The 25,597-nt window shown below is 40.8% G+C and overlaps 1 protein-coding gene and 1 long non-coding RNA gene across 14 annotated transcripts in view; one reads left to right on the forward strand and one right to left on the reverse strand.

Moving 5' to 3' along the window:
- Nucleotides 1-18,713, forward strand: part of mrtfa.S (myocardin related transcription factor A S homeolog) — a 68,756-nt gene extending 50,043 nt beyond the window's left edge. For 5 of the 13 annotated variants that reach the window (XM_018259478.2, XM_018259484.2, XM_018259483.2 and 2 more), the window contains 11 exons: nucleotides 1,782-1,943; nucleotides 2,504-2,673; nucleotides 5,908-6,030; nucleotides 6,417-6,667; nucleotides 7,501-7,669; nucleotides 9,751-10,530; nucleotides 13,187-13,270; nucleotides 13,476-13,607; nucleotides 15,862-16,017; nucleotides 16,100-16,160; nucleotides 17,328-18,713. In XM_018259478.2, coding sequence (XP_018114967.1) covers nucleotides 1,782-1,943; nucleotides 2,504-2,673; nucleotides 5,908-6,030; nucleotides 6,417-6,667; nucleotides 7,501-7,669; nucleotides 9,751-10,530; nucleotides 13,187-13,270; nucleotides 13,476-13,607; nucleotides 15,862-16,017; nucleotides 16,100-16,160; nucleotides 17,328-17,812 — 2,573 coding nt within the window. In that variant the 3' untranslated portion in view covers nucleotides 17,813-18,713. 13 annotated transcript variants of the gene reach the window in all.
- Nucleotides 17,289-25,597, reverse strand: LOC121393340. Its single transcript, XR_005960995.1, has 2 exons — nucleotides 24,014-25,597; nucleotides 17,289-21,973 (listed from the first exon to the last, which is right to left on the reverse strand). It is a non-coding gene; the product is annotated as an uncharacterized LOC121393340 (long non-coding RNA).

Here is a 25,597-nt window from a genome sequence, read left to right on the forward strand (position 1 = left end):
GTAATACATTTAGGAGGTGCAAGTAGAATATTTTTTTCGTTACCAAGATTAATATTTATAGAGACTTGTATTGGCTGTGGCTCACCTAAAATCCTGTCCGAGCACTACAAGATGCTTTGTCCGACTGGGGCTTACACTAATAAAGATCCTGAGCAGCAATTACATGATATTATCCTCTATTTAGGGTATATTCCCAAGGTATACTGCTCTAGGAGGCACCAAACTTTGTTTCCATGAGGAACAAGCACAGCTATAAAATACAACCAGTATAGATACAAACTATGTACAGTTTAAAAACAGCAAAATTTTGCATGCTAAGCAAATTATATTACTGTGGCCATAGTTGGCTCAACACAAACTTGTGCAGAGGCTTTATATAGTACATTTGCTTACTGTTTCTCTTCACAACACAACTACCTTTTTAATACAGCCATATTCTGAAGCGAGTGCAAGAGAAAATGGATCTACTTGTTAGGGTAAGGCCAGACGAGGAGATTCGGGGAGATTTTGTCGCCTGGCGACTTATCGCCACGTCTTTTGTGCGACTATCTCCCCGAACTGCCTCAGCGTTTTTTCCCCATAGGCTAGAATGAAAAGTCGCCTGCGCTAATGCACACGCGGCGATGCGTTTTCAATAGTCGCCCAAAGTTGCCTCACTGAGGCAACTTTGGGCGACTATTGAAAACGCATCGCCACGTGTGCATTAGCGCAGGCGATTTTGCGCTGTAGCCTATGAGGAAAAGACGCTGAGGCAGTTTGGGGAGATAGTCGCGTAAAAGACGTGGCGATAAGTCGACAGGCGTCAAAATCTCCCTGAATCTACTCGTCTGGCATTACCCTTAGACAAATTATTTCCTCTAAGCTGCTGCAGAAGAACACTGTTATTTAGTATTTAATTCAACAGAATAAAACCATTTAGCTGCAGAAGTGTGTAGTGTATCCAGTGTGCATGAAAGTAAGTGCAAGCCCAGTTCAGTATGCTACACATCGCTTCTCTGCCGACCTTGGAAGAGTGCAGTTATGCATAGTAAACTAGGAGGGAAAGCTAGGTGCCCCTTCCATGCATCCAGACAATACGCAGCAAACTTCTTTTGTGCCAGAAGGAAACCAGCTCTGTGTGACAATCCTCCGAATATTGCACCAAATATCCCTGTGTAAATATCTGTGAGGTAAAGATAAAGCTGCATTCCTACTCACCCTATCTGTCATTGATTTATGTTGCCCACTGAAGGCAGATCTAAAGGCATGCAATGAGCTTTGGGATCTTTACTAAATTGCTCTGCATGCACAGCTGCTTCTCCTACTATATTGGCACTTTTTATTTGTGGCATATCCTTAAATACTTGCGGTCCAGGGATGGGTGGGGATTAGCAAGGCAGCTGCTGAACATAATTTTAAACATATTTTGATTCCCTACCTCAGAGTCCCACTTTACCATATTGGTATGACCGCTTTCTTAAAGCAATAGCACCCACTTAATGCTGAAAATATCTGCACTCTAAATTGAATGATTGTGTTTTAGAGGCCTCTTCATTTTCTGCACTTTATATGCAACTGCAGTCTACCAAACTTTACAAGTAACTTTTGATGCCGGTGCATACAGAACTCGCTTTCAATGAAGTTTTGCTCACATCATTGCAGCATAGCACAATTTTATGCAGTGGTGATTGGAAACTTCAGTGGAATTGTATGAATGTGGGTCCTGTGTGTTGATACAAGCACCCTCTGCAGTCTCTAGACTTTGGTGTATGAAATCCTGACTACTATGATTCTCTCTGCAGAAACCTCCGCTGAACCCTCTTTACAAGCTAAGCAGATAAAACTGAAACGGGCACGGTTGGCTGATGACCTCAATGAAAAGATTTCGCAGCGCCCAGGTCCCATGGAATTAGTGGTGAAAAACATTCTTCCAGTGGAAACTAGTCTAAAAGAAGTTATCATTGGTGAGCAAGCACAGGGCAACACACGTTATGTTCTACAGACAAATGTATGAGCCAGCTTTTTTACTTTCCTTTGAATTTATATTTAGTCTTAACAACAAGTGTAAAGAAGTGATGTCATGCAAAAAAAAAAAAAAAAAAAGAATAGGAATATTGATATTTTAATTATCTTTTCGCCATTATGCAATGTGAATCGGCTCTTGTCAAGCAGAAAATTCTGTAAGCTTTTTATGTGTTTTGATTGATGCTTAAAAGTTAAGTATAGAAGAGCATTGTGTGCAGTGAATAAGTATATGTAATGTAATGTGCTATGAGTGTGCATTTAGAGAAACAATGCTCCTGACCGCATTTCTGGGCCTAGTTTTTGAGGCTGTACTCATGAACGGAATTATATAAAATCTGACAGTTTGCCATTCATCTAGCCAAAATGCAAAGTGAAAAGCTTAATAATGTCAACAGAATATATTATTCCACTTTCCTGTTAGACATTTTCTCTTTTTTTTTAACAAAACTTCCACTAATTGGCTTTTGTTAGTAAATGTGTGGCATTTCCTTCTGCTTAGCAGATGTGGATTATCCCGAGGTGGTAGACAACTCTTCTTTCGATGAGGACAGCAGTGATGCTCTTTCTCCTGAACAACCAGCAAGCCAGGAGTCCCAGGGATCCATACCATCACCTATAGAAAACAGGCCTAGTGAAACAACCCAGATACCAGCGTTGTCTCCAAGCCATGTAAGATGTGGAGGTTTACACAACAAACTTGTCAGCACCTATTTTTTCATACCAGTAATGGGTGCAGGTCACATGATGGCCCGTCCATCTGCATAACCAAAAGACTAATAATAGACCACACCAACTGAATAGAATCTTCTTAAAATCCTTAATTAAGCTAATGGTTCTGACCAGGGCACCAGCAATGTTTCAGACCAACACCGGTCAAGCTAATCTTTTTCAAGCTTGATAAAAGACAGGTGTTGGTCTGCTGGTGCCCTGGTCAGAACCCTTAGATTAATAAAGGCTTTTAAGAAGATTTCCGTTGGTTGGTGCAGTCTATTATTAGTCTTTTGGGTATTCAATGTTTCCCATTCTGTGTATATACTGTACGATGCTGCTATCTTTAAACAGTTACTTGGTTTTCTCTATGTTCTTTGTTTGAGTCCAGCCCTACATCTGTGTTTTTACTTCACAGTACTAAAATAATCCATGCTACTAAAGTAAAGTAAAAATTAAGTCTCCACTTCCTGTGAAAACACCCACAATGTAACTGGAATGTGTTATCTGCAGGTGAAAGCTCACTACTGCACTGCCTCGCCCTTAGCAAAATTAAGACACTACTCCTACCTGCCATATTCAGGTTGGATAGTTTTACTAGTACAGTGCATGCACGCTATGCTTTTCAGGCTGCCCTACTTAGAAACACTGGAATAGCCACACCCATTACAAAGGCTTACCTCTTCAGATTCATCACTGCACAAACCATCTGTGTTTCACCCATGACAGCACAATGCCTGGCACAGATATGCACAGACACTCTTTTTAGCAATTATTGAACATTTTGTGCTGGTACTTACTTTAGGCAAACAGTGATTCTAAGCAACAGGGTTGTGTGTGTGTGTGTGTGTGTGTATTATCACACAATTTTCCTGGTTCTGTCTGATGGATCTCCTGACAAAGTCATGTTAGCTGTATCATTTCAATGATTAGCAGCAGTGCATATATTTACATCAAGTTTATGTAAACTAAAAACGTTTTGCTTTCCTTTGAATCATTGAACTAATATTTAGTTGTATAAGCAGAGTTATTGAGAACTGCTGCACATGGAGTCAACCAACTTCTGGCACCTGTTACACTACAGTTATTCTCCATTTTCTGGTTGGAAAACAGGTTGAACTGGTTGAAACAGCATTTTTGTTGTCACCCCACAAGTTTTCTATTGGATTAAGGTCCAGGGATTGTGCTGGCCACTCCAAAACGTAAATTTTGTTGGTCTGGAACCAAGTTGTTTCTCGTTTACTGGTGTGTTTGGGGTCGTTGTCTTGTTGAAACACCCATTTCAAGGACATTTCCTCTTCAGCATAAGGCAACATGACCTCTTCCAAGTATTTTGATGTATTGAAACTGACCCATGATCCCTGGTATTTGATACATAGGCCCAACGCCATAGTATGAGAAACATCCCCATATAGTGATCAGGGCTGCCATCAGGAGGTACTGCTGTACCAGGCCCGGCTGTGCTGCACTTTGGGAAATAGCCGGGCCCCTCTTGACAGAGCTGAAGCCGTGCCGCCTCTCCTGAAGTCCCAAAGCGGCGAAAAGACCTGAAGTCCCAAAAACAGCCGAAGTTGAAGTCCTGAACCGGCGAAAAGACCCAAAGTCACGAAAACAGACGAAATTAAAGTCCTGAAGCCACAAGTTCTACTGAACACCAATGTGGTTTTTTTTAATTTTTTTAATCCCCTTGTCTCCAATGTATTATTTTAATACTCTATAGGCCCCTGCCACCAAAGTTTTTTTGAAAAATATTCTCTGGGGCCACAATTTTTTTTTAATTTGCAAGGGGGGCCCTGGTGCCAATTTTTTTTTTTAATTTATAGGGGGGCCCTGGTGACCAATATTTTTTTTTTTTAACTTGTACGGGGGCCCTGACCACCAACTTTTTTTTAAAAAAAAAACTTATATAAATAAGGGCTGTAATTGACACTTGTTTTTTCACGAAATGAATGACCTCACTAATTGAACTCCACACTGCTATCATTTTGAACAAGCCTCAATTAATGATTCAATTACACAGTCAGCAGCATGGATGTCATGACTGTTGGGTCTGTTGTTTTCAATTTCTCTACTGCACCTACTATTAAATTATTTGCCATGTAGAAATATAATTTATACCAATAATACCAATACCAGTGATTGATCAGGTTAGTGATGTTAGATTGCCATTATTCTGAACACAACTGTACTTAGAAACCATAACCTGTAAGTTTCACAGGTGTAGGAACTATCACACATGTGCACATATACAGCAAAGCTGCCTCTGGGTTTTGGCATGTTGGAGAAATCCCACGTGGGAGCAGGGCCGGCCTTAGGCCTATTGGACCAATTGGGCCCAATAGGGCCCTGCACCTCTGGGGGCCCCGCACCACAGGGCAGCACAGATAATATTTTCCTCAGCACATGATGCTGCCTGGCCTGCCCCCAACTTTGAGAGTCCAGCCCATCCCCAAATCCATAGGTCCAGCCCACCCCCAACTCTGATAAGCCAGCCTATCCTCCAACTCCATAGGTCTAGCCTGCCCCCAACTCTCATAGGCCCAGCTTTCCTCCAACCTTGATAGGCCCTGCCTGCCCCCAATCCAACCAAGCCTGCTCTCAAGCTGAATCTGCCCAGCCTGCCCCAAACTAATTGACCCAGTCCACTCTCCTATTTCCTCCCTCTCTCTCTTACCCTGTGTGCCCCTATTATGTGCCCCTATTTTATCCCTCTCACTCTCTTACCTTGTCTGCCCCTTTCCTTTCTATTTTGTGCCTGTATGCCCTTATTTTCCTAAATACTTGGTGTGTCAGTAGCCAGCAACACTTTGTCTAGGGGCCCCGCCAACATGGTCCCAATTGGGCCCCACATTTGATAGGATCAGCCCTGCGTGGAAGGAATTGCCAAAATCCATGCTAACAGTATTGGCCCACAATATGGATAACTTCATTACAAGTAGAATATTTGAGCTCCTTGTAAATGATTAAACTGCACAAAAGATTTTCTCAGGAAGGACTTGGGTCCATTATAGTGATGTATTTATTCCTGTTTGTGTACAGGTGTCATAGCTATGGTCTTATATTGGTTAATCTCACATGTTTGTGTTCCCAAAAAAAGCACAAACTTCCAATTATAAATCAAAATGAGTATATTCCATGTATTAAATGTAATGTACAGCATGCCTTATGTCTCACATCCATGTCTCCCCTTCGCAGGCTTTTTCCTGTGTGCAGTTTGGCACTGACGCCTTTAACCAAGATTCCTTGCAGAGCACCGCAAAAACCATCAGCAATGGCCTAACTGCCTCTATCTGCAAATCTCTGCCAGCACTAGTAAAGGTAATGTGACCACCAAAAAGAGCATATAGGAGATACTATATAAGAACAACTTTCCATTTACAGTTTCTATTTTAGGGGGATATTTGTTTTGTTGAGAGTGTGGGGGGTTTGTATTGTTTGGGGTATGGTTTTTTCCCTCCTCTCTGGTAAATACATTTTATCATCTCTGCACATACTGCCTGTTTTGCTAGCTGTCATTTTACATTTTTAACGTGTTCAGTAACTTTCATCAGAGCTAAAGTGACTCACAGGCATGCTTTGGTGGATCAGGGCTTTCTTTATTTCCACATTGTTGTAACAACAATGTGGAAAACGTACTTTTGTATTGATCTATTTCAGATTTTTACATTTTAAAATTAACAAAATGCTTTCCCTTGTGTCCATAGCAAAGCCAACCAAAACCATCTTTTGAAAAGTCCCAGCGCATCAAGAAACCAAAAGAGCCCAAGCCCAAGGTGAAGAAGCTGAAGTATCATCAGTATATTCCACCTGATCAGAAGCAGAAGGGGACTCCAGCCATGGACTCTTCCTATGCCAAACTCTTACAACAGCAGCAACTATTCCTTCAGCTACAGATCATAAACCAACAGCAACATCAGCATTACAACTACCAAACTATTCTCCCTGCCCCTCCAAAGTGAGTTTTCTATACAATAGCATAGTTAAATGCTAAAAGCACAGGCTGGAAACTATCCTCTGTTTTATTGAATGCTACTTATGTTTTTTGTTATTTAAAGGAGAAGGACAGCTGCCAAGGCAGTTACATTAGCCACAACAGTGCAAGTTAGAATGCCATTTTTATTCTTTAGAATGCTTTTCTATACCTGACTAAACCGCTCTAGACACTCTGTTTGTTTAGGATAGCAGCTGCCATATTAGCTTGCTGTGACATCACTGCCTTCCTGAGTCTCCCTGCTCACTCAGGTCATATGTATACACAATAGAAGGAAATAAATGTGGTGTTTCTTTTGACAGAGGACTCTGCAGCATTACTGTGAGGGTTTACTGGTGTATTTACCGTATATAGACCTTTCTGATAAAGTTCACCTAGTTTTAACTTTTCCTTCTCCTTTAAGAAAAGGAAGGAGGAACTGGTTTAGAAAGCTGGAAATTCTTCAATTTCCAGTGTCTTGCTAGGGAGTGAAGTTATTTCACTAAATTTACCATCAGTTCACCCTCCTGCTTTTTGCTTTCTTATGAATGAACATTAATGAATACTTGAAGTATAATGGAGCCAATTCCAGCATATGTCTCCTGAACATCAGATCTTCTACATCAGTATGATAAGCATAGTGATATGTAAAAGGCACTGCCTGTTTTTACTGTGAATTAATAGCTTTGGTCTTTTATAATAACTTTGACATACGGTATTCTCTATATAAACTAAAATGCCATATTACTTTTTCTGATTCTCAAATTACAATTTGCAAAGTAAAGTAAATGCATGGCACATGCTCCCTTTTATTTCAGGCCTCTGCCAGACCAGCAGAACACAAACAGCTCCAGCACTACCACAGTGCGCTCCATGTCTACAGTTGCCCCTTCCACCTTGGCCACACCAACAATAACCAGGCAAAACAGCAATGTAGCAGTTGGTGGAAGAACTGGGCCATTGCCACACAATTTAGATGAGATGAAGGTAGGCATCTTGTTTTTATCTTTATTACAGATTAGGCCCAACTAAGGATTGATTTTAATGTTTTGCATTTTCACTCATTTAGTGGTTCTGCATATTCAACCTCAGCAAGTGAGCTGCGGAATTCCAGGAGTTTGAGAAGTCCATTCATTCCCACCCCAAAATGCCATTTTGATAACTTGCAGCTCTAAGGCATTCATTTTTGAGGGATGCATTTTGCACTAAGGGGCATGATTACTAACATTGGATATAAATATTTCTGGAGATGTTGCCCATAGCAACCAATCTTTGCTTTTGTTTTCTTTATAGGTGGCAGTTTAAATCTAATTGCTGATTGATTGCCATGGGCAACATCTCCAGAAATCTCTCCAGATATTTATCTCTAATGTTAGTAAACATGCCCCTATTACAAACCAAATCCACACATTAATTTGCATATGCAAATTATTACAAACCATGACCAAAAGGGGGGGGGGGATAGCAATTTCCAATCTAGTCACGTGGGTTGTTTGAATTGGATTTAATCAGGCCTTTTTTCCATTTAAGATCCTGAGCATTTTAGTAGGGCTTAGTCAAATCCTTAGCTAAAATAATGCAAGCTCTTGTGCCAACTTTCCCACTCTGCAACATCCTTAAAGGGGACCCATCACCCAATAAAAATATTCCAAATCATATTATATCACATTAGTCAAGCAAAACTAACTTTAATTACACTGTATAAATTATTTGAATCTTGCTTCCTTCAGTCTGGGATGTCCTAATTATAGCAAGTACGTAGGAGCCATTTTGTGGACAATGTTATTAAAGGAGAATTCCACCCCCTAGGCGCAAAAATACCTCCCCCCCCCCTGCGTAAAATAGTAGTATCTATAGGCTTCCTACCTATTTTCTGTACAGTGGGTTGGGCTTGTTCAATCTTTGATTCGTCAAAATAAAATTGTATGAAAATAAATGTTTTAGCCTAGCGTGCAGAAGATAGATTTATGGACATTCCCTGTAGACACACATAACATTTCTAGAAACAAGGTTTTAAATCCTTCCAACCATTTGAGGCATGAGGAAGTCATTAAGTCTGTTCTAGAGATATTTATCACATTAGAATCTAAAAGATTTAGGTTTCACTGTACAAAGAGATCAGTCACAAATTAGAATGAATATTCCAAATACTTCCTTACTGTGTTCTGTGCTACTGGAAAGCCCCGGTCATTTTGCTCCTCATATCTCTTCCTAGGTGGAGCAGCTGTCCTGTTGTTCCTGTTTCCCCACACTTGCTTACAGGCTTGGTTTCTACCTTAACTCAGCTGTGCCTAGGACCTAGTGCCAAGAACATGGAGAACAGGAGCAGTATCTTTAGTTGTATATAGATGATCTGTACTCCACCATGAAAATTATTTTTGAATTGTCAGGAGACGCCATACTTAAAGGGATTCTATCACAGGGAAAATATATATATATGTATGTATGTATATATATATATATATATATATATATATATATATATATATATATATATATATATATATATATATATATATATATATATATATATATATATATATATATATATATATATATATATATATATATATATATATATAATTTTTTTTTTTTTTTTTTTTTTAAATGGATCAATTAATACTGTTCTGTTATTGTGTACCAGCGGAATCCTGCATTGAAATAATTTTTCAAAAAAGCAAAGAGATTTTTTTTTTAATCTTAATTTTGACATGCAGTTCTTCCCAGCACATGGAAAAGGAAAGCAGCGAAGAGAATGTGTAGTTGTAAAGAATGGGACTTTGTTACAGAAGTCTGTACAATATTATATAAGAGGAGACGCATTTTGTGATGATAGTATTTGTATAAAGGGTCATTGTTGTAATTGAAGGGATCATCATTTCTACGTAACAGCTATGTCAACTTTGCTAATTTGACAAATATAATAAAAAAAAATATGAATGAAATACTTTTTAGCTAATTGATATAGTTGTCCGGTACAAATGATGATTCCTTCAATCACAAGAATGATCATTTAGTTTATGCAATGTATTCTACAGTGTATACCTTATTTACTTTTTCGTATTCAGGTAGCGGAGCTGAAGCTGGAGTTAAAACATCGTGGACTTCCTGTGTCTGGGACCAAGATTGACCTTATAGAGAGGCTAAAGGCATCACAAGACCCCAGCACAGCCACAGCAGCATCTGCAAAGCCCACACCAGTGCAGCAGGCAAAGCCACCTGAGGTAGTACCTATTGTCTCCAGCTCCTGTCTTACTACAAGAGAGCCCATAAAGCTCTGCAGTACCAGCTCAACGCCACCTGGATCACCTTGTCCTTCAGAAGTGTCTGTAGTCAGCATGGACGAGGTCTCAATGATCAGCGATGCTTTAGGCGAGACCGTTGCATGTCCTGTCACCCAGCAAGTTCAGCAAAATCCTGCAGCTGAGAAGTCTCCACCAGACGCTCGAGACAAAGATCTTATGCTGCGTGAGAAGGACAGGCAGATTGAGGAGTTGACTCAGAGGCTGAAACAAAAGCAGGAGTTAGTGGAACGACTCAGACAGCAGCTTGAGCAGGAGAAACGGACACCGCAACACAGTACCGATGACCAGCAAGCTTTAATTCTTGCAGTGAAACAGGAGCCTCTACCCCTTACCGTTGACTCCATTAATAAAAAGGCAAGCAGTATTGTGAAAAAGGAGCTTAACACGGCTATTATTTGCCAGCAAGAACCACAGCTTTTAATAGGTCCTGTGTCCAGTGGCATTGAAGGGAAAGTAGACAACTCTGCAGGAACAAAACTAGTCTTTACACTGACCAACCCTAGCAGCCAGCTTCCTGAAGAAAACAGGCAAATAGTTTTACAGGTGAGTTGCCATCTGGACCTCGCCATCCAATATATTTGTTTATTATAGTGATTTAAAGGGGTTGTTCAGCTTACAAACCTTTTTTTTTTTTTTTAGTTCAGTTGTTATCTGATTGTTCATCAGAAATATACTTTGTTTTAATTTATGAAAACCAAATAATGGACCAGACTTTACACTGTTTTTAAACTGCAGCTACTTTTATTTGGGATGAGTTAAACAACATACTTCGAGACTAGCTCTGTTTCTAGTGAACACTTGAAAAAGTGTTTAGAGGCACATTTATCAAAGGTGGAATTTCGTATTCATGTGAGTTTATTAAAACTCTATTAGATTTGAATTTAAATTCTCCGAAAAAAAATCGAATGACAGGAAAGCTACAAACATCTCCAAATTGGTCAGTGGACCTCTCCCCTTGACTTATACATGAATTCGGTAGGTTTTGGGTGGCTAATAGTCAAATTCAATTTTTTCAAGGGCCAGAGTTTGATAAATCTTGAAAATTAAATTAGAATTTATTTAAAAATTAAAATCGAGTTTGAATAATTCCCTAGTCCAATTTGACAGTTTTGAACATAAAAAAAAATTTGAGAATTTGAATTTTCAAATCGACCCTCGATAAATCTGCCCATTAGTCTTGAAATATGTGCAACTAGTACCAAATAAAGAGAGAGTTGCCGTTTAAAAGCACTGCAGGGTTTGGTCTATAATTTGATTCTAATATATAGTGAATAAAGTACCCCCTCTTGTAAAATATAAGGATATTATAAGTTACCGAGGAGTTTCATGACCATATAAAAACACGAGGCCGAAGGCCGAGTGTTTTTATACAGGTCATGGAACTCCGAGGTAACTTCTAATATCCTCATATTTTGCAACTGGGGGTACTTTATTTATTATAATACACAAATTTCAGTGAGTCATGTGACAGAAATTACATCAGAACTCACCGTTTATAACTGATGACATCAGAACTCACCGTTTATAAGGATATAATTTACAGGATATTCATGGCTTTTGTGTATTATATATAGATAATCTCATGCATGGAGGTGATATGGGTTTAATTTAACCCAGAGACATGTCATTTAAGGTGCAGACTGTAAACTGTTTTATGAGCAGCATCTGTGGACTATTAACAAATATTATATTAATATATCCGTTGCCTTAGGGTAGGGACACACTGGGCGATTTGGGGAGATTTAGTCGCCTGGCGACTAATCGCAGCGACTTTTCTCCCCGAATGCTTCCCCTCTCTCTGCGCCTGGCTAAAATGAAAAATCGCCTGCGCTAATCACACGCAGCGATTCGTTTTCCGAAGTCGCCCGAAGTTGCCTCACGAGGAAACTTCGGGCCGACTTCGGAAAACGAATCGCCGCGTGTGATTAGCGCAGGCGATTTTTCATTTTAGCCAGGCGCAGAGAGAGGGGAAGATTGGTCGTGGAAAGTCGCGGCGATTAGTCGCCAGGCGACTAAATCTCCCCAAATCGCCCAGTGTGTCCCAGCCCTTAAAGAGCAGAGACACATGTGGAGATACGGGGAGATTAGTCGCCCGGCGACAAATCACCTCTTCTTTGGGCAACTAATTTCTCTGAAGTCGGCCAAAGTTTCCTTGTGAGGCATTTTCGGAAAACAAAGCACTCAGAGTGGCATCCCGCCGGCGATTTAGATTCTACCCGGCGGGAAAGCAGTTCGGGAGATTAGTCGCAATTTGTCGCCGGGCGACTAATCTCCCCGAATCTCCAGGTGTGTCTCTGCCCTAATGAAACGGAAAGGATTTCAGCTCAGCAGCACCAAAGATAAGATATATCAACTAATGTATCCGTTTACAGAGTCCCTGACCATTACAAGGTGAAAAATGAGAGAGCAAAAGTACAGAAAAAACATTAATTAGTGCCCTAATTGCCATGTTCACATAAACAATTGCTTGTTTTTTTAATTTTTGCTCACCACTGCATTTATTTGAAATATTTTAACACTAGAACATTTTTCTGGTGACTACATTATTAAATCATCCTGCCAGCCAGTCAACTAGACTAGACTAGTAGTATTAACAGTAGTATTAGTAGTATTAACACACTTATGGTGTCCATATTTGGACTTTTTTTTTTATATCACTTACAATAGAAAAGCAAGAAAACAATGAGGTACAATTGATTTGCATGCCGTAACCACACTTGGCCAGTCTTGCTACTTTCATTGGATCTGCTAGAAATTAGGTAACAATAATTTGAGCAAATGGTTGAACGTAATGGACATTTTTTATTTGGGGATAAACCCCTAATGTGTCTACAGCTTCCATTATAATTCAAATTACAGGTTACGGGTGAATAATGAACACGCTCTGACTCATTTATTAAGACTGGACATATTTTGGCATGGGCGGTAATTGAGATTTGGTTGCCATGGGTAACTTGTACTAGTTCAGATTTTGCCCTAGTGAAGGAGTTACAGATCAAGGGATCCAGGATTTTGTAGGATTTTCTAGGGCACCACTCATGTTTGTATCCAGCTGGACAACAATAAACCTTGTTTGTGATGTAATATCGCGTTTTTGGGGTTATTTGGTGAAACAGTCATTATATTTCTACATGACATTTCATGTCCCTATTTGTGCTTTCGCTGTTATTTAGCTTGTGGTATTTTCTAACTTACACAGAAAGTTCCGACCCCCCCATCATCCCTCCACCCTAACAACTCGCTGCCAAAGCAAGAGGTGCTCCTCAGCTGCTGTGCACTCCAGGTAAACCCTCCCGCATTTAATGCTGCATGTTTAAACATGGGCTATTTCTACAGAAACAAAGATACAAGGGAGTTGCTAAAACAACTCGCTCTGTTCTGTCGGCATAATTGCAAATCTTCTAAGAGTGAATAAGTGCATAGAAATTTGGACAGATGCAGTAAAAATGTAGCATGTAAATGTACTTTGATTTATTCTCTTCCTACAGAATCAGAAGCCTGCCCTGCAGCTTGTGCCAGGAACTGTTTTGTCATTGTCCCCTTCTAATCTACAGCCCATGTTAAACATGAATGGATTCCAGAAATGGCATGGGGAAGCTTCGGACTCCTTACAGAAGCAGGTGACGTCTCCCTTTATTCTCCCTGTTCCCAGTACAGGTATAGGACCTGTTATCCAGAATGGACCTGGGGCTTTCCGTGTAAAGGACCTTTCCGTAATTTGGATCTTCATACCTTAAAGGGCATGTATAAAGTCTAAAATAGAATAAGGCTAGAAATGCTGTATTTTGTATACTAAATATAAACATGAACTTACTGCACCACAAGCCTAATTAAACAAATGATTTATGCTTTCAAAGTTGGCTACAGGGGGTCACCATCTCGTAACTTTGTTAAAGGAAAACTATACCCCCAAAATGAACACTTAAGCAACAGATAGTTCATATCATATTAAGTGGTATATTAAAGAATCTCACCAAACTGGAATATATATTTAAGTAAATCTTGCCCTTTTACATCTCTTGCCTTGAGCCACCATTTCGTGATGGTCTGTGTGCTGCCTCAGAGATCACCTGACCAGAAATACTTCAACTCTAACTGTAACAGGAAGAAGTGAGGAAGCAAAAGACACAACTCTGTCTGTTAATTGGCTCATGTGACCTAACATGTATGGTTTGTTGGTATGTTTGTGAGTACAGTGAATCCTACGATCCCAGGGGGCGGCCCTTGTTTTTTAAAATGGCAATTTTCTATATATGATTACCCAATGGCACATACTACTAGAAAAGTATATTATTATGAAAATGGTTCATTTACATGAAGCAGGGTTTTACATATGAGCTGTTTTATGCAATATCTTTTTATAGAGACCTACATTGTTTGGGGGCTATAGTTTTCCTTTAAACATCTTTGCAAGACCGAGACTGTGCACATGCTCAGTGTGGTCTGGGCTGCTTAGGGATCGTCATAAATGATCAAAACAGCACAAGTCAAATAATATCTGCCAGAAGCCAATACAGCAAGACTGATTAATAATCAGAATATACAGACTGCACTGGGTCCTGTGTTGTCATGTAACCAAATGTGTATTTTATAGTTTTTGTATTGTTGATACAAACTTTCTCCAACTCTGCAGAACCAGTGGCTGAAGCAAAATAATCCTCCAAATAGAATCCCAGTTTATCTGTTTAAATCTGACTCCATGATCTCTGTCCCTGCAGCTGGAGTTGGAAACATTAAAGGGGATGTAAAGGCAAAAATAAAATCCAACACAAATCTCTACACAGTCGCCAACTGCCCTACATGGAAACAAACAAAGCTGCTTGAGTTCTGCATGGCTGGGAAGTAAGGCGGGGGCTCCCCCTGCTGTTCATAAGTATGATTGTTTCCCTGCTCAGCAGTTAGGGACCGTCTGACTATTCCTATCCACAGCAGTAAATGAAGGGAGAATTTCACTGCATACAGTCAGGTTTCTTGTAAAAACGGTACACATTATTTAGTTAAAATATATTGGAGATAGGTTTCTTTTTCATTAAAAAAGTAAAAATGGGATTTTGTGTATTTTTGCCTTTACATGCCCTTTAAGAGTAAGGGCACACGGGTAGATTAGTCGTCCCGGCAACAAATCTCCTTCTTTGGGGTGACATTCTCCCCGGACTGCCTTCCCCTCGACTATAATAAAAAGTCACCAGCGGGATGGCACTCACGGTGCTTTGTTTTCCGAAGTCTCCCAAAGTTTCCTCGTGTGACTTCGGAAAACGAAGTGCCACGAGTGCCATCCCACTGGCAATTTTTCATTATAGACAGCGGGAAGGTAGGGGAAGGCAGTTTGGGGAGATTGTCAACCTGAAGAAGAGGCGATTTGTCACCCGGGCGACCGAATCTGCCCGTGTGCCCTTAACCTAAGTCTACTAAAAGAATCATGTAAACATTAAATAAACCCAATAGGCTGGTTTTGCTTCCAATAAGGATTTATTATATCTTAGTTGGGATCAAGTACAATGTTACTGTTTTATTAGTACAGAGAAAAAGGAAATCAATTTTAAAAATTTGGATTATTTCATTATAATGGAGTCTATGGGAGACCGCCTTGCCATAATTCAAGCTTTCTGGATATCGGGTTTCCAGATAACGGATCCCATACCTGTACTCGACTGCTCCCTTTCCTTTATTGATCAGTGCTTCTATTTCTGTTTGTTTTCTTCTCCAACTTCTCATTTATTTTCTCTTCACCTGTAAATTTTGTTTTCAGCAGTTTGATGTAATTCCCCCCCCCCATTTTATAGCTTTTAGTTATCGATCATCTCTGTCTCCTAATGATTGAGATTCTAATGCACTACACTTCCGTCTTCAATTGTAACATTTTATATTTCTTAGAAGCTGGTGCATAATGAATCTCCAGCAACCCCACCCCAACAACCAGAGCCTGAGCCCCCACCACACAGTATTTTTTTGACCCATTCTTCACCCCAATGGTCAAAAAATCCCCCTGGATATGATGAAGCCATGAAACAGCAGCCCAACAGTTGTGAGGTAATCATCCTGATGGAACCACTGAGAAATCAGACTGTACCCAGGGCTGTGCTCTAATCTCATTCTTCTCTTTATATTTAAGGATGGTCGCCCAGGATGCCTCCAAGCAGTAGACTTTTTTGATGTTTTGATCAAGAATTTAGGTAAGCACGTTACTACACTTCAGAATTGGTTATTTGGAGTAGGGGTCCACAACCTGTTTTACCCATACGCCACATTCGAGCAGTCGCATGATAGTGTCAGGGTAAGACAGTGGCAGAACAAAGTGTTAACTGAAAACCACAGAAATACGAAAGATAAAATTTGCAAATCATGTATGCTGTAGACCGCGATAAGTTAATAGTGCTGCTCCAGCAAAATTCTACACTGACATCAATTTCGCAAAAGAGCAAACAGATTTTTTTATATTCAATTTTGAAATCTGACATGGGGCTAGACATATTGTCAGTTTCCCAGCTCCCCCGGTTATGTGACTACTGTTTTGATAAACTTCAGTCACTCTTTACTGCTGTACTGCAAGTTTGGAGTGATATTACCCCTCCCTTTCCTACCCAGCAGCCTAAGGGCAGAGACACAAGTGGAGATTCAGGGAGATTAGTCGTGAATCACCTCTTCTTCGGGCAACTAATCTCCCCGAACTGCTTTCCTGCCTGCTAAAATATAAATCGCCAACAGGATGGCACTTTGTTTTTTTCCGAAGTTGCCTCACGGGGGCAGGTAAATATAAGAACAGCGCACAATAGTAGGGAACACCAAATCCACTATTTTGGATTTGGCCCGAACCCCCGAATCCTTTGTGAAAGATATATTTGCATATGCAAATTAGGGATGGGAAGGGGAAAACATTTTTTACTTCCTTGTTTTCTGACAAAAAGTCACGCGATTTCCCTCCCTGCCCCTAATTTGCATATGCAAATTAGGATTCGGATTTGGTTCAACTGGGCACAAGGATTCGGCTGAATCCTGCTGAAAAATGCCGAATCCTGGCCGACTCCTGAACCGAATCCTGGATTCGATGCATCCCTACTCAATAGTAAAATCCAGGTTCCATTGCGACACATTCAGTTACATTGAGTAGGAGAAACAACAGCCTGCCAGAAAGCAGTTCCATCCTAAAGTGCTGGCTCTTTCTGATAGCACATGACCAGGCAAAATGACCTGAGATGACTGCCTACACACCAATATTACAACTAAAAAAAATTATTTGCAGTGTAAACAGTGTCATTTAGAAATAAAAACGACATCATAAAAATCATGACAGAATCCCGGCGAACCTTCCAATAAACTGTTTATTTGTACATTTTTGACAGACATCCCTTCAGAATTCAAAGATTATCTGGTGCCATGTCTTAAACAGACATCTCCAAGTCACCAAGCTGCACAAATGGTGCCACAGGTTGAAATGGCCCCACCCCCTTCACCCATTCACTCTGCACTAGGAAGGCTGGAGGATTTCCTGGAGAGCTCAACGGGCACACCACTGCTACGGGGGCACCAAGATGGTCCATCTTCTATGCCTCTTATTGATGACCTCCATAGTCAGATGCTGAGCAGCTTGGCCATCCTAGATCACCCACCCTCCCCTATGGACACATCCGATCTGCACTTCTCCCCTATAGGAAACTCCCTAGGATTAGACATTTCAGAGCCTCCTTTGGATGGTATGGACTGGCTTGAGCTGTCTGAGCCTCCAGCTATGAATCTGACTCCACTTAGCACATTTACCCCCAGTGTCTTTTCCACGGATTTCTTGGACAGCCATGATCTGCACTTACACTGGGATTCCTGTTTATAACCTAGCTCTTTGTTGGGCATTAAGAAACAAATGTGGTTAAAGAACTAGTTCAGCACTTTCCTGACTCCTTTAGGAATTTCTTTCTTTATCCCCTTGGGTGGTACATATGTAAACTGAATGAAAATGCTCCATTTAGGGTGCCAAATTGTAGAGAATCCTTGGTTGCTACTCTTCAGAAGGGCCCGGACTTCCTTCATTAAAGACACACATGAGGTTGAGGGTAAGCAAGAATTAAGCCTTGTCTAACCAGTTGTTCATCCTTGATGTGCCACAACCTCCTCCACTCCCGATACCCTCCTGATTGCCTTCATTTTCTGTGTCAAAACCACTTAACCAAGCACTTCTAACTAACCCTCCAGTGCTGGAATTTATCCATGATAAGTCTTTTAGAAGAAGTTATCTTGCCATAAGTAACTCTTGGGTAGAACTACATTGCTGGGAAATCCGCATCCCATATCCAAAGACTGGTTAGAGCTGCTGGATAAATCTTTGGTCCCCTTTCCCAGGTACTTGAAACTGCTGAGAAGTTTAGTGATGACTCTTGACATAACAAAACCCCTCTTCTTTCCCTTTAAAGCTGCTCATATCATGTTCAATCTATGGCACTTCAGTTCACCCAACATGAACTTTTGTTGAACTCATGACCGTTATATCCTTGGTATGTTCTGCAAAAGGTTTGGGGGACTTTCACTATAGATCAACCTCTGGTTCGGTGAACAAAATATATATATTTTTTTTAATGTTTTCCCATCATAAATGCTGGGTACCTGGAATCCTTGCTCATATCCGTGAAATGAATGTAAAATGCAGATGACCATCTGTCATTTCTGAGTAATGTTGTGAGGCACAGGCAAAAAAATAAGTAAATTCATTAAAGGAAGAAAAATACCAAAAAAAAAAAGCATAAACAACATGGAATAAAGAGCTATCCGGAAGGCAAGACAAAGTATTGTGTCATTGCTGTTAACATTATCCTAAATTTGTATAAGTTACAGAATATTACAGTGTTGTAGGGGAGTCCTGTGAAGCTCGTACAGCTGCTCTGGTCTTCACCATCCATAAAATCTGTCTGATGTGGAGATATTACATGATATTGTATACTAAACCTATACCAGCCTAAATCTTACCTTTGTGTTGCTGAGAATGCCCCTTGACAGATAAATATAGGGCTCCTCATTATATAACTTGAGTATATTTTATGTTTAGGATATTACTTCATTGGCTGCTATATCTAGAATTTGTTTTAGAAGCTGTTTTCCAAGTTAAAAAAGAATAAAACACAATAAAGACAATGCCAGGCTCCCTCTACAGGCCTCCTGAACTGTTTCACCAGGGACTCGCCAAACAGAAGCCGTCACTTTACCTGCTGAAAAATGCAGAGTAGCGACTCCGTTGTGCAACTTATAATGCCTTGGGTAACTGAAGCCAACACATATATTTTCAGATTGTGCAAAGTTATAGGAGTTTAATTACTCAAATTTGGGACACGATTTTCAAATACAAAGCACCAAGCAGTGAAGTTTTAAAAAGCCTTTAAAAAAGGTATTTTCTTGGACAGATTTACTCATATTTGGGACAGAAATTTGGTATTTGGACAATTCCTAAAATGACTAGTTTCTTGAATTACTTTAGCACTTGTGGTTTCCATACTGAGATACTGGGCCTCTAGTCGTAAGATTGTGGTTTGGGGGAATATATTTATATAATATTTGAGTTACATATTTGTCCCTTGGCCACCTGGGTTACAGAGAGCTCACGTATTAGTTAAAATGACAAAATCAGAACCATTTAAAGTAAATTATGGAAGACAAACTGGCCCCAATAGCTGCACAAATACAGAATATGGTGCAAATGAACCATTTTCTGTTCAGCCACTTTCTAACTCTAGGGGCCAATGGGGCAGATACAATGTCTCTCTGCATCACTTCTTTAGGTATAAATGTGACATTTTCCAGCAAATGTTAAGATCTGCAGAGGCCCCTTTACCATCCGATCTTTAATTTGCTTCATTCTTTGGGCAGCACAGAACTCAGGTTATAGGGAACTCGCTATACACGTGATGAATATCTGGTAAACTGTGGATTGCACAGGATATTTAGAGCCCAACGTCTTCTCAATGCCAGCTTAGCTACTACCAACGTTATATATGTTAAAATATTCAGCCATAGTTCCAAGTAAAAAAGTGTAGTCACAGAGATCCACCTTAACTAATGCTGAAACTAAGCTTCCAGGAGTCTATAGTAAAACAAACAGCAATTGGAACATTACCCTAAGTGACGAAGTCTGAGGTGGAGTTGCTGATAACTCTTTACATTGCTAAAGACCTGCATCCTATCTGTAGTCAGGGAACCATGTACATAAATGCTAGAATGTTAAGGCAGAAACAAATTGTTACCCAACTAGGTCTCCACTGGAACTTTACATAGTACAGATACATTTTGGGCCAAAAAGTCACATATTGTGTATTCATATTTCCCCTTTGATGACTGATGATTTATTATAATGGTCAACCTTGCAGGGTCGGACTGGGCCCCAGCCCTCATGGGCCTTCTCCTGCCCAGACCTGTTCCCCTAATCGGCCGAGCCCCAAATAAACAGATGCACGGTATGCGGGGGGGGGCCCTGCTCCAGTCCAACCCTGCAATCATGTAAAAACGCTACTGTGATCCACTCTGGTACCCACTGCCAGGTACACAGGCAGCAGTGGTATCAAACGCATGGCCCTCCACCTATTCTACTCCTAGCATTCTCCCTCACCTGCAAGTTGATGTGGAATTCTGGGAGTTGTGGTTTCCATCAGTTTGAAAGCTCCTGCTCTCATGGGGATTAAAGTGCAATTCCTCACTTCTAAAAGGCTACAGGGGTGTATAGCTGGAGAGCCGATGTTGCATGCTGGGGTTTTAGTTTGGAACTTACACACAGCACTGATTGCCTATAAAAATAATGACTTTCTCTAGTCGGCCCTCCTGTCAGTGCAGACGTCAGGGTTTTGTCTTGATTCACCTCTGGAGGCAGGACAGAAAGATTGATGCCTCTTGGCTCCTCCTCCTCCTCCATGATATACGAGTTGGCTCCACCATCTTCCCCCAGTTTTTTGTCTTGCTTCGGAGGTGGAGGACAGTTTAAAAAAATGTTTTTGTTCTTTTGTCATTTATTATTTTCTTTTATTTACTTTTCTTTACAGGAGGAGCTAGTGCCTACACTCAGGATATGCTGAGCTATCCATAGGAGTGTGACAGGAGCAAAATTGACACTTACACTTGGGCAAATATATAGACACGCAGAGCTGTCTAGACTGTGGCACATAATTAGAGCCCATTTTCTGCTGAACACGCTGGGCTGTTCACGTAGCAGAAAGAGGAAAATGCAAGTCTATTTACTACTGGGGCACGCTGATGCTGCCTAGAGCAGGGTAAAAATGGCATTATCTCCCTCCACCGTACTCAACACGGGTAGATTCCCATGACACTCTGAAGGGAGACTTACTAGGTAAGGGATACAAGCGGGTACTTTCTGCACGGTATCCATATTTCAGGCAGCTGTAAATACTCTTCCCCAGTGTACCGGGATATAGTTCCTGGCGCGAGCCGGGTAAAGCTGCACTGACGTCATTGGGCGGTGCGTCTAACTAAACTCACTCTGAAACTAGAGACCACGTAGATAACGCACTTATGTCACTCGCGGCACTACACTAACTGCGATCAGTAACGCGGTCATTCGTTTTAGCCGCACAAGAGCATATCCATACAGAAGAAGCAACGTGAGGCCAGTTTCACAGGCATAATTTCTCAGGATTCAGCGGGCACTGCGAGTTACACTGTTTTTAACCCTTTTCCGCACAAGATCATGGAGAGGGCAGATTATCTTACTGAATTAAGGGCAGAGATACACACAGTCAAGAAAAGGGAGCCAAGGGTTTTTTTTAAAAAAAAAAAAAAACAGACAAGTTGCCAAAATGCAGAAAATGTAGACACTCCCTGAGAAAAGCTGAAAAGAACTATTGTTCTGACTGCAGAACCACTAGGAGTTCAGATTCCTTGGAAGCACCAATCTTATCTCCTCACCCCCTTCAGCAACCTGATGGGGTAGACTCAGCTCCAAACACACCTGCCCCAGGGACCAGCACTCGTGGTATCACTCCACCTGCAGCTATCACTCTATCTACATCAATTTTATTATATGCAGTAGTTGTGAGTGCTGCGCTCAGTCCAAATTATGTACAAGTTCTTGCTTTCTGCACCAAAGGGTTTATGCGGGTCCACCTGATCCGCAAAGTTATACTAAATTAATATGTAAGGGGTTTGGTGCGCTCAGTCGATACTCTGTCCCCAATACCTAGATAAGAAAAAGGTATATAGTGCAGTACAGCCAATGTATCCTTATTAAAAAATGCTAAACGGAGCTACTCACAATTTTGAATTGATTAATAGGCATTGGGTTGGCTCACTCGCGCTGGAATCAGTCTTTGGTTCACACCTGCGACAGACAACTATAATGGTGCAATATTGTTACAGTAGCAAAGGTTTTTTTGGAGTTGGTAGTACTCACCGAGTGTCGGTTACGTATAAGCGTTTCTTAGGTGTGTGTTTGCAGCGCAGAATGCCGTCTCGCACTAGGTGTCTAGCGCGCGGTGATGGAGTCTTCACTTTCCGCGTTGTTCCTTGGCGCTATGGATGTTATTAGCCGCAGTGTTCCGGTATGATCGGTGAGTGCAGATCGATAGCTCCAATTTAAAACTTGGCTGTCAGCACGATGAATGGTGCATTCCTAGATGTCACTTACATGCGCCTCTGTAGCTGGGAGTCTTTCGGCGTGCTGGTGTAGATTCACCAGCGGTGTATTTGAAGCAGTGTACAAAAATTCTTAAGACTTCAAGGGGGATAGTAATCGACTTGGCTAGCAAATATAATAAAATTATTTATTTATTTCAACAAATAAAAGCCCAACGCGTTTCGTATATCATATACTTCATCAGGGGTAGACGCCATGTTTTTTCTTGGTGTATAAGTAGCTTCCATGATTGCTCATTTGCCTAATTACATAATTGATTCAATGCAGCTGTAATGGTATTAACAAATTGCATATAAAATTGAATTAGATTTATACATTATTGAAAATAGTAAAAATGTTAAATATAGTAAAAATATAAAACTGTTGTAAACTTCAGATAATAAGTCAGTCAGTTAGAAAACATTTCAAATCGATGTCTATATTTAGACCTTGTGGTCCCACAAGGTCTAAATATAGACATCGATTTGAAATGTTTTCTAACTGACTCAAATATAGACATCGATTTGAAATGTTTTCTAACTGACTGACTTATTATCTGAAGTTTACAACAGTTTTATATTTTTACTATATTTAACATTTTTACTATTTTCAATAATGTATAAATCTAATTCAATTTTATATGCAATTTGTTAATACCATTACAGCTGCATTGAATCAATTATGTAATTAGGCAAATGAGCAATCATGGAAGCTACTTATACACCAAGAAAAAACATGGCGTCTACCCCTGATGAAGTATATGATATACGAAACGCGTTGGGCTTTTATTTGTTGAAATAAATAAATAATTTTATTATATTTGCTAGCCAAGTCGATTACTATCCCCCTTGAAGTCTTAAGAATTTTTGTACACTGCTTCAAATACACCGCTGGTGAATCTACACCAGCACGCCGAAAGACTCCCAGCTACAGAGGCGCATGTAAGTGACATCTAGGAATGCACCATTCATCGTGCTGACAGCCAAGTTTTAAATTGGAGCTATCGATCTGCACTCACCGATCATACCGGAACACTGCGGCTAATAACATCCATAGCGCCAAGGAACAACACGGAAAGTGAAGACTCCATCACCGCGCGCTAGACACCTAGTGCGAGACGGCATTCTGCGCTGCAAACACACACCTAAGAAACGCTTATACGTAACCGACACTCGGTGAGTACTACCAACTCCAAAAAAACCTTTGCTACTGTAACAATATTGCACCATTATAGTTGTCTGTCGCAGGTGTGAACCAAAGACTGATTCCAGCGCGAGTGAGCCAACCCAATGCCTATTAATCAATTCAAAATTGTGAGTAGCTCCGTTTAGCATTTTTGAATAAGGAAACATTGGCTGTACTGCACTATATACCTTTTTCTTATCTAGGTATTGGGGACAGAGTATCGACTGAGCGCACCAAACCCCTTACATACATCAATTTTACCACCAGGGATCACTGACGTTCTAACTTCCACCTTACGGGACCCTAGTCCTGTACCCCAGTCACGGCCACCAACACCACATCAATTTGTAGATTTTATCCAATGGATTATGAATAAGATTCCGCCATCCACATCCAGAGAACCGCGAAAGCGTAAAACAACTATCCCTTCTGATTCATCAGACTCAGAGGATGGGTTGGTTTCTGACTCAGAGGAGGAGATACTTCCTCAGCTACCATCAGACAAATCTGATAATTCAAATACCACATCAGACAGTGACTCTGAGGAAGAGAAACAATCACTAGTAAACCCAGAAGTCTCAAAAGATGTTAGAGACACTTGAAATCAAGGATGAAACAGTACAGATAAACTCCTAGGGGGACACAAAAAGTCCAAATCAACATTTCCAGTGTTTAAGTCAATTACCCAAGCTGTCGGCTGAATGGAGCCACCCAGATAGATGCATTGCCATCACACAGAGATTCTTCAACACCTTCCCAGTACCAGAAGAATACGAGAAGAAAGGGGATAGGGCTCCCAAAGTTGATTCAGAGGTGGCTCACCTTTCCAGGCAGACTGCACTACCGGCAGAAGAGGCCGCATTCAAGGACCCTTTAGACCGACGCATGGAATCAACATTAAAGAAGGCTTATATTCAGACTGCAGCCACATTACGCCCTGCAGTTGCTTCAGCGGGTTTAGCCCATACAGTTAGACACTGGGCCCTAGAATTAGCACACCAACCACCATCCTCACAACAACAGCTTCAGTTGCAGGTAGACAAATTAGCAATAGCACTGGCATTCCTAGGGGCGGCAGCCATTGAAGTAGTCAAGCTGGCAGCAAAGGCAACTTCTAATACCACAGTAGAAAGACGTGCACTCTGGCTTTGCCACTGGACTGGTGACACTGCTTCTAAACTCAAACTGCTGTCTACTCCAACCTCTTTCTAGTACCAAAAAAAAGAGGGAACCTTCAGACCCATCCTAAATCTGAAACCACTGAACAGCATGGTTCACAACAAAAAATTCAAGATGGAGTCCATAAAATCAATGATAGCATCCATGGAACCCAACATATTCATGACGTCAATAGATTTACAAGAAGCCTACCTCCACATCCCAATACACCCGGTGTCCAGACAGTACCTCCGGTTTGCCATTAACGACCAACATTACCAATTCACTTCATTGCCCTTTGGCCTTTGTACTGCACCACGTATTCTAGCACCAATTGTGGCCTACCTCAGATCCCTGGGAATATACGTCATTCCTTGTTTAGACAACCTATTGATAACAGCACCATCAGAGGTACAATCAGCCAGGGACACGTATGCACGTGCATACAAGTACTCACTCAACATGGGTGGATTCTCAACACCAACAAGAGCTGTCTAATACCCTGCCAGACAACTCTGTTTCTGGGACTCTTGTTCAACTCACAAAAAGTGTCCTAAACTCAAGAGAAGATCATCAAATTGATTTCCACAACTCAGACCTTCTTAAAGGAAAACTATACCCCCAAAATGAATACTTAAAGAAACAGATTGTTTATATCAAATTGAATGACAT

Source organism: Xenopus laevis, chromosome 4S (genome assembly GCF_017654675.1).
Source record: "Xenopus laevis strain J_2021 chromosome 4S, Xenopus_laevis_v10.1, whole genome shotgun sequence".
Lineage (NCBI taxonomy): Eukaryota > Metazoa > Chordata > Amphibia > Anura > Pipidae > Xenopus > Xenopus laevis.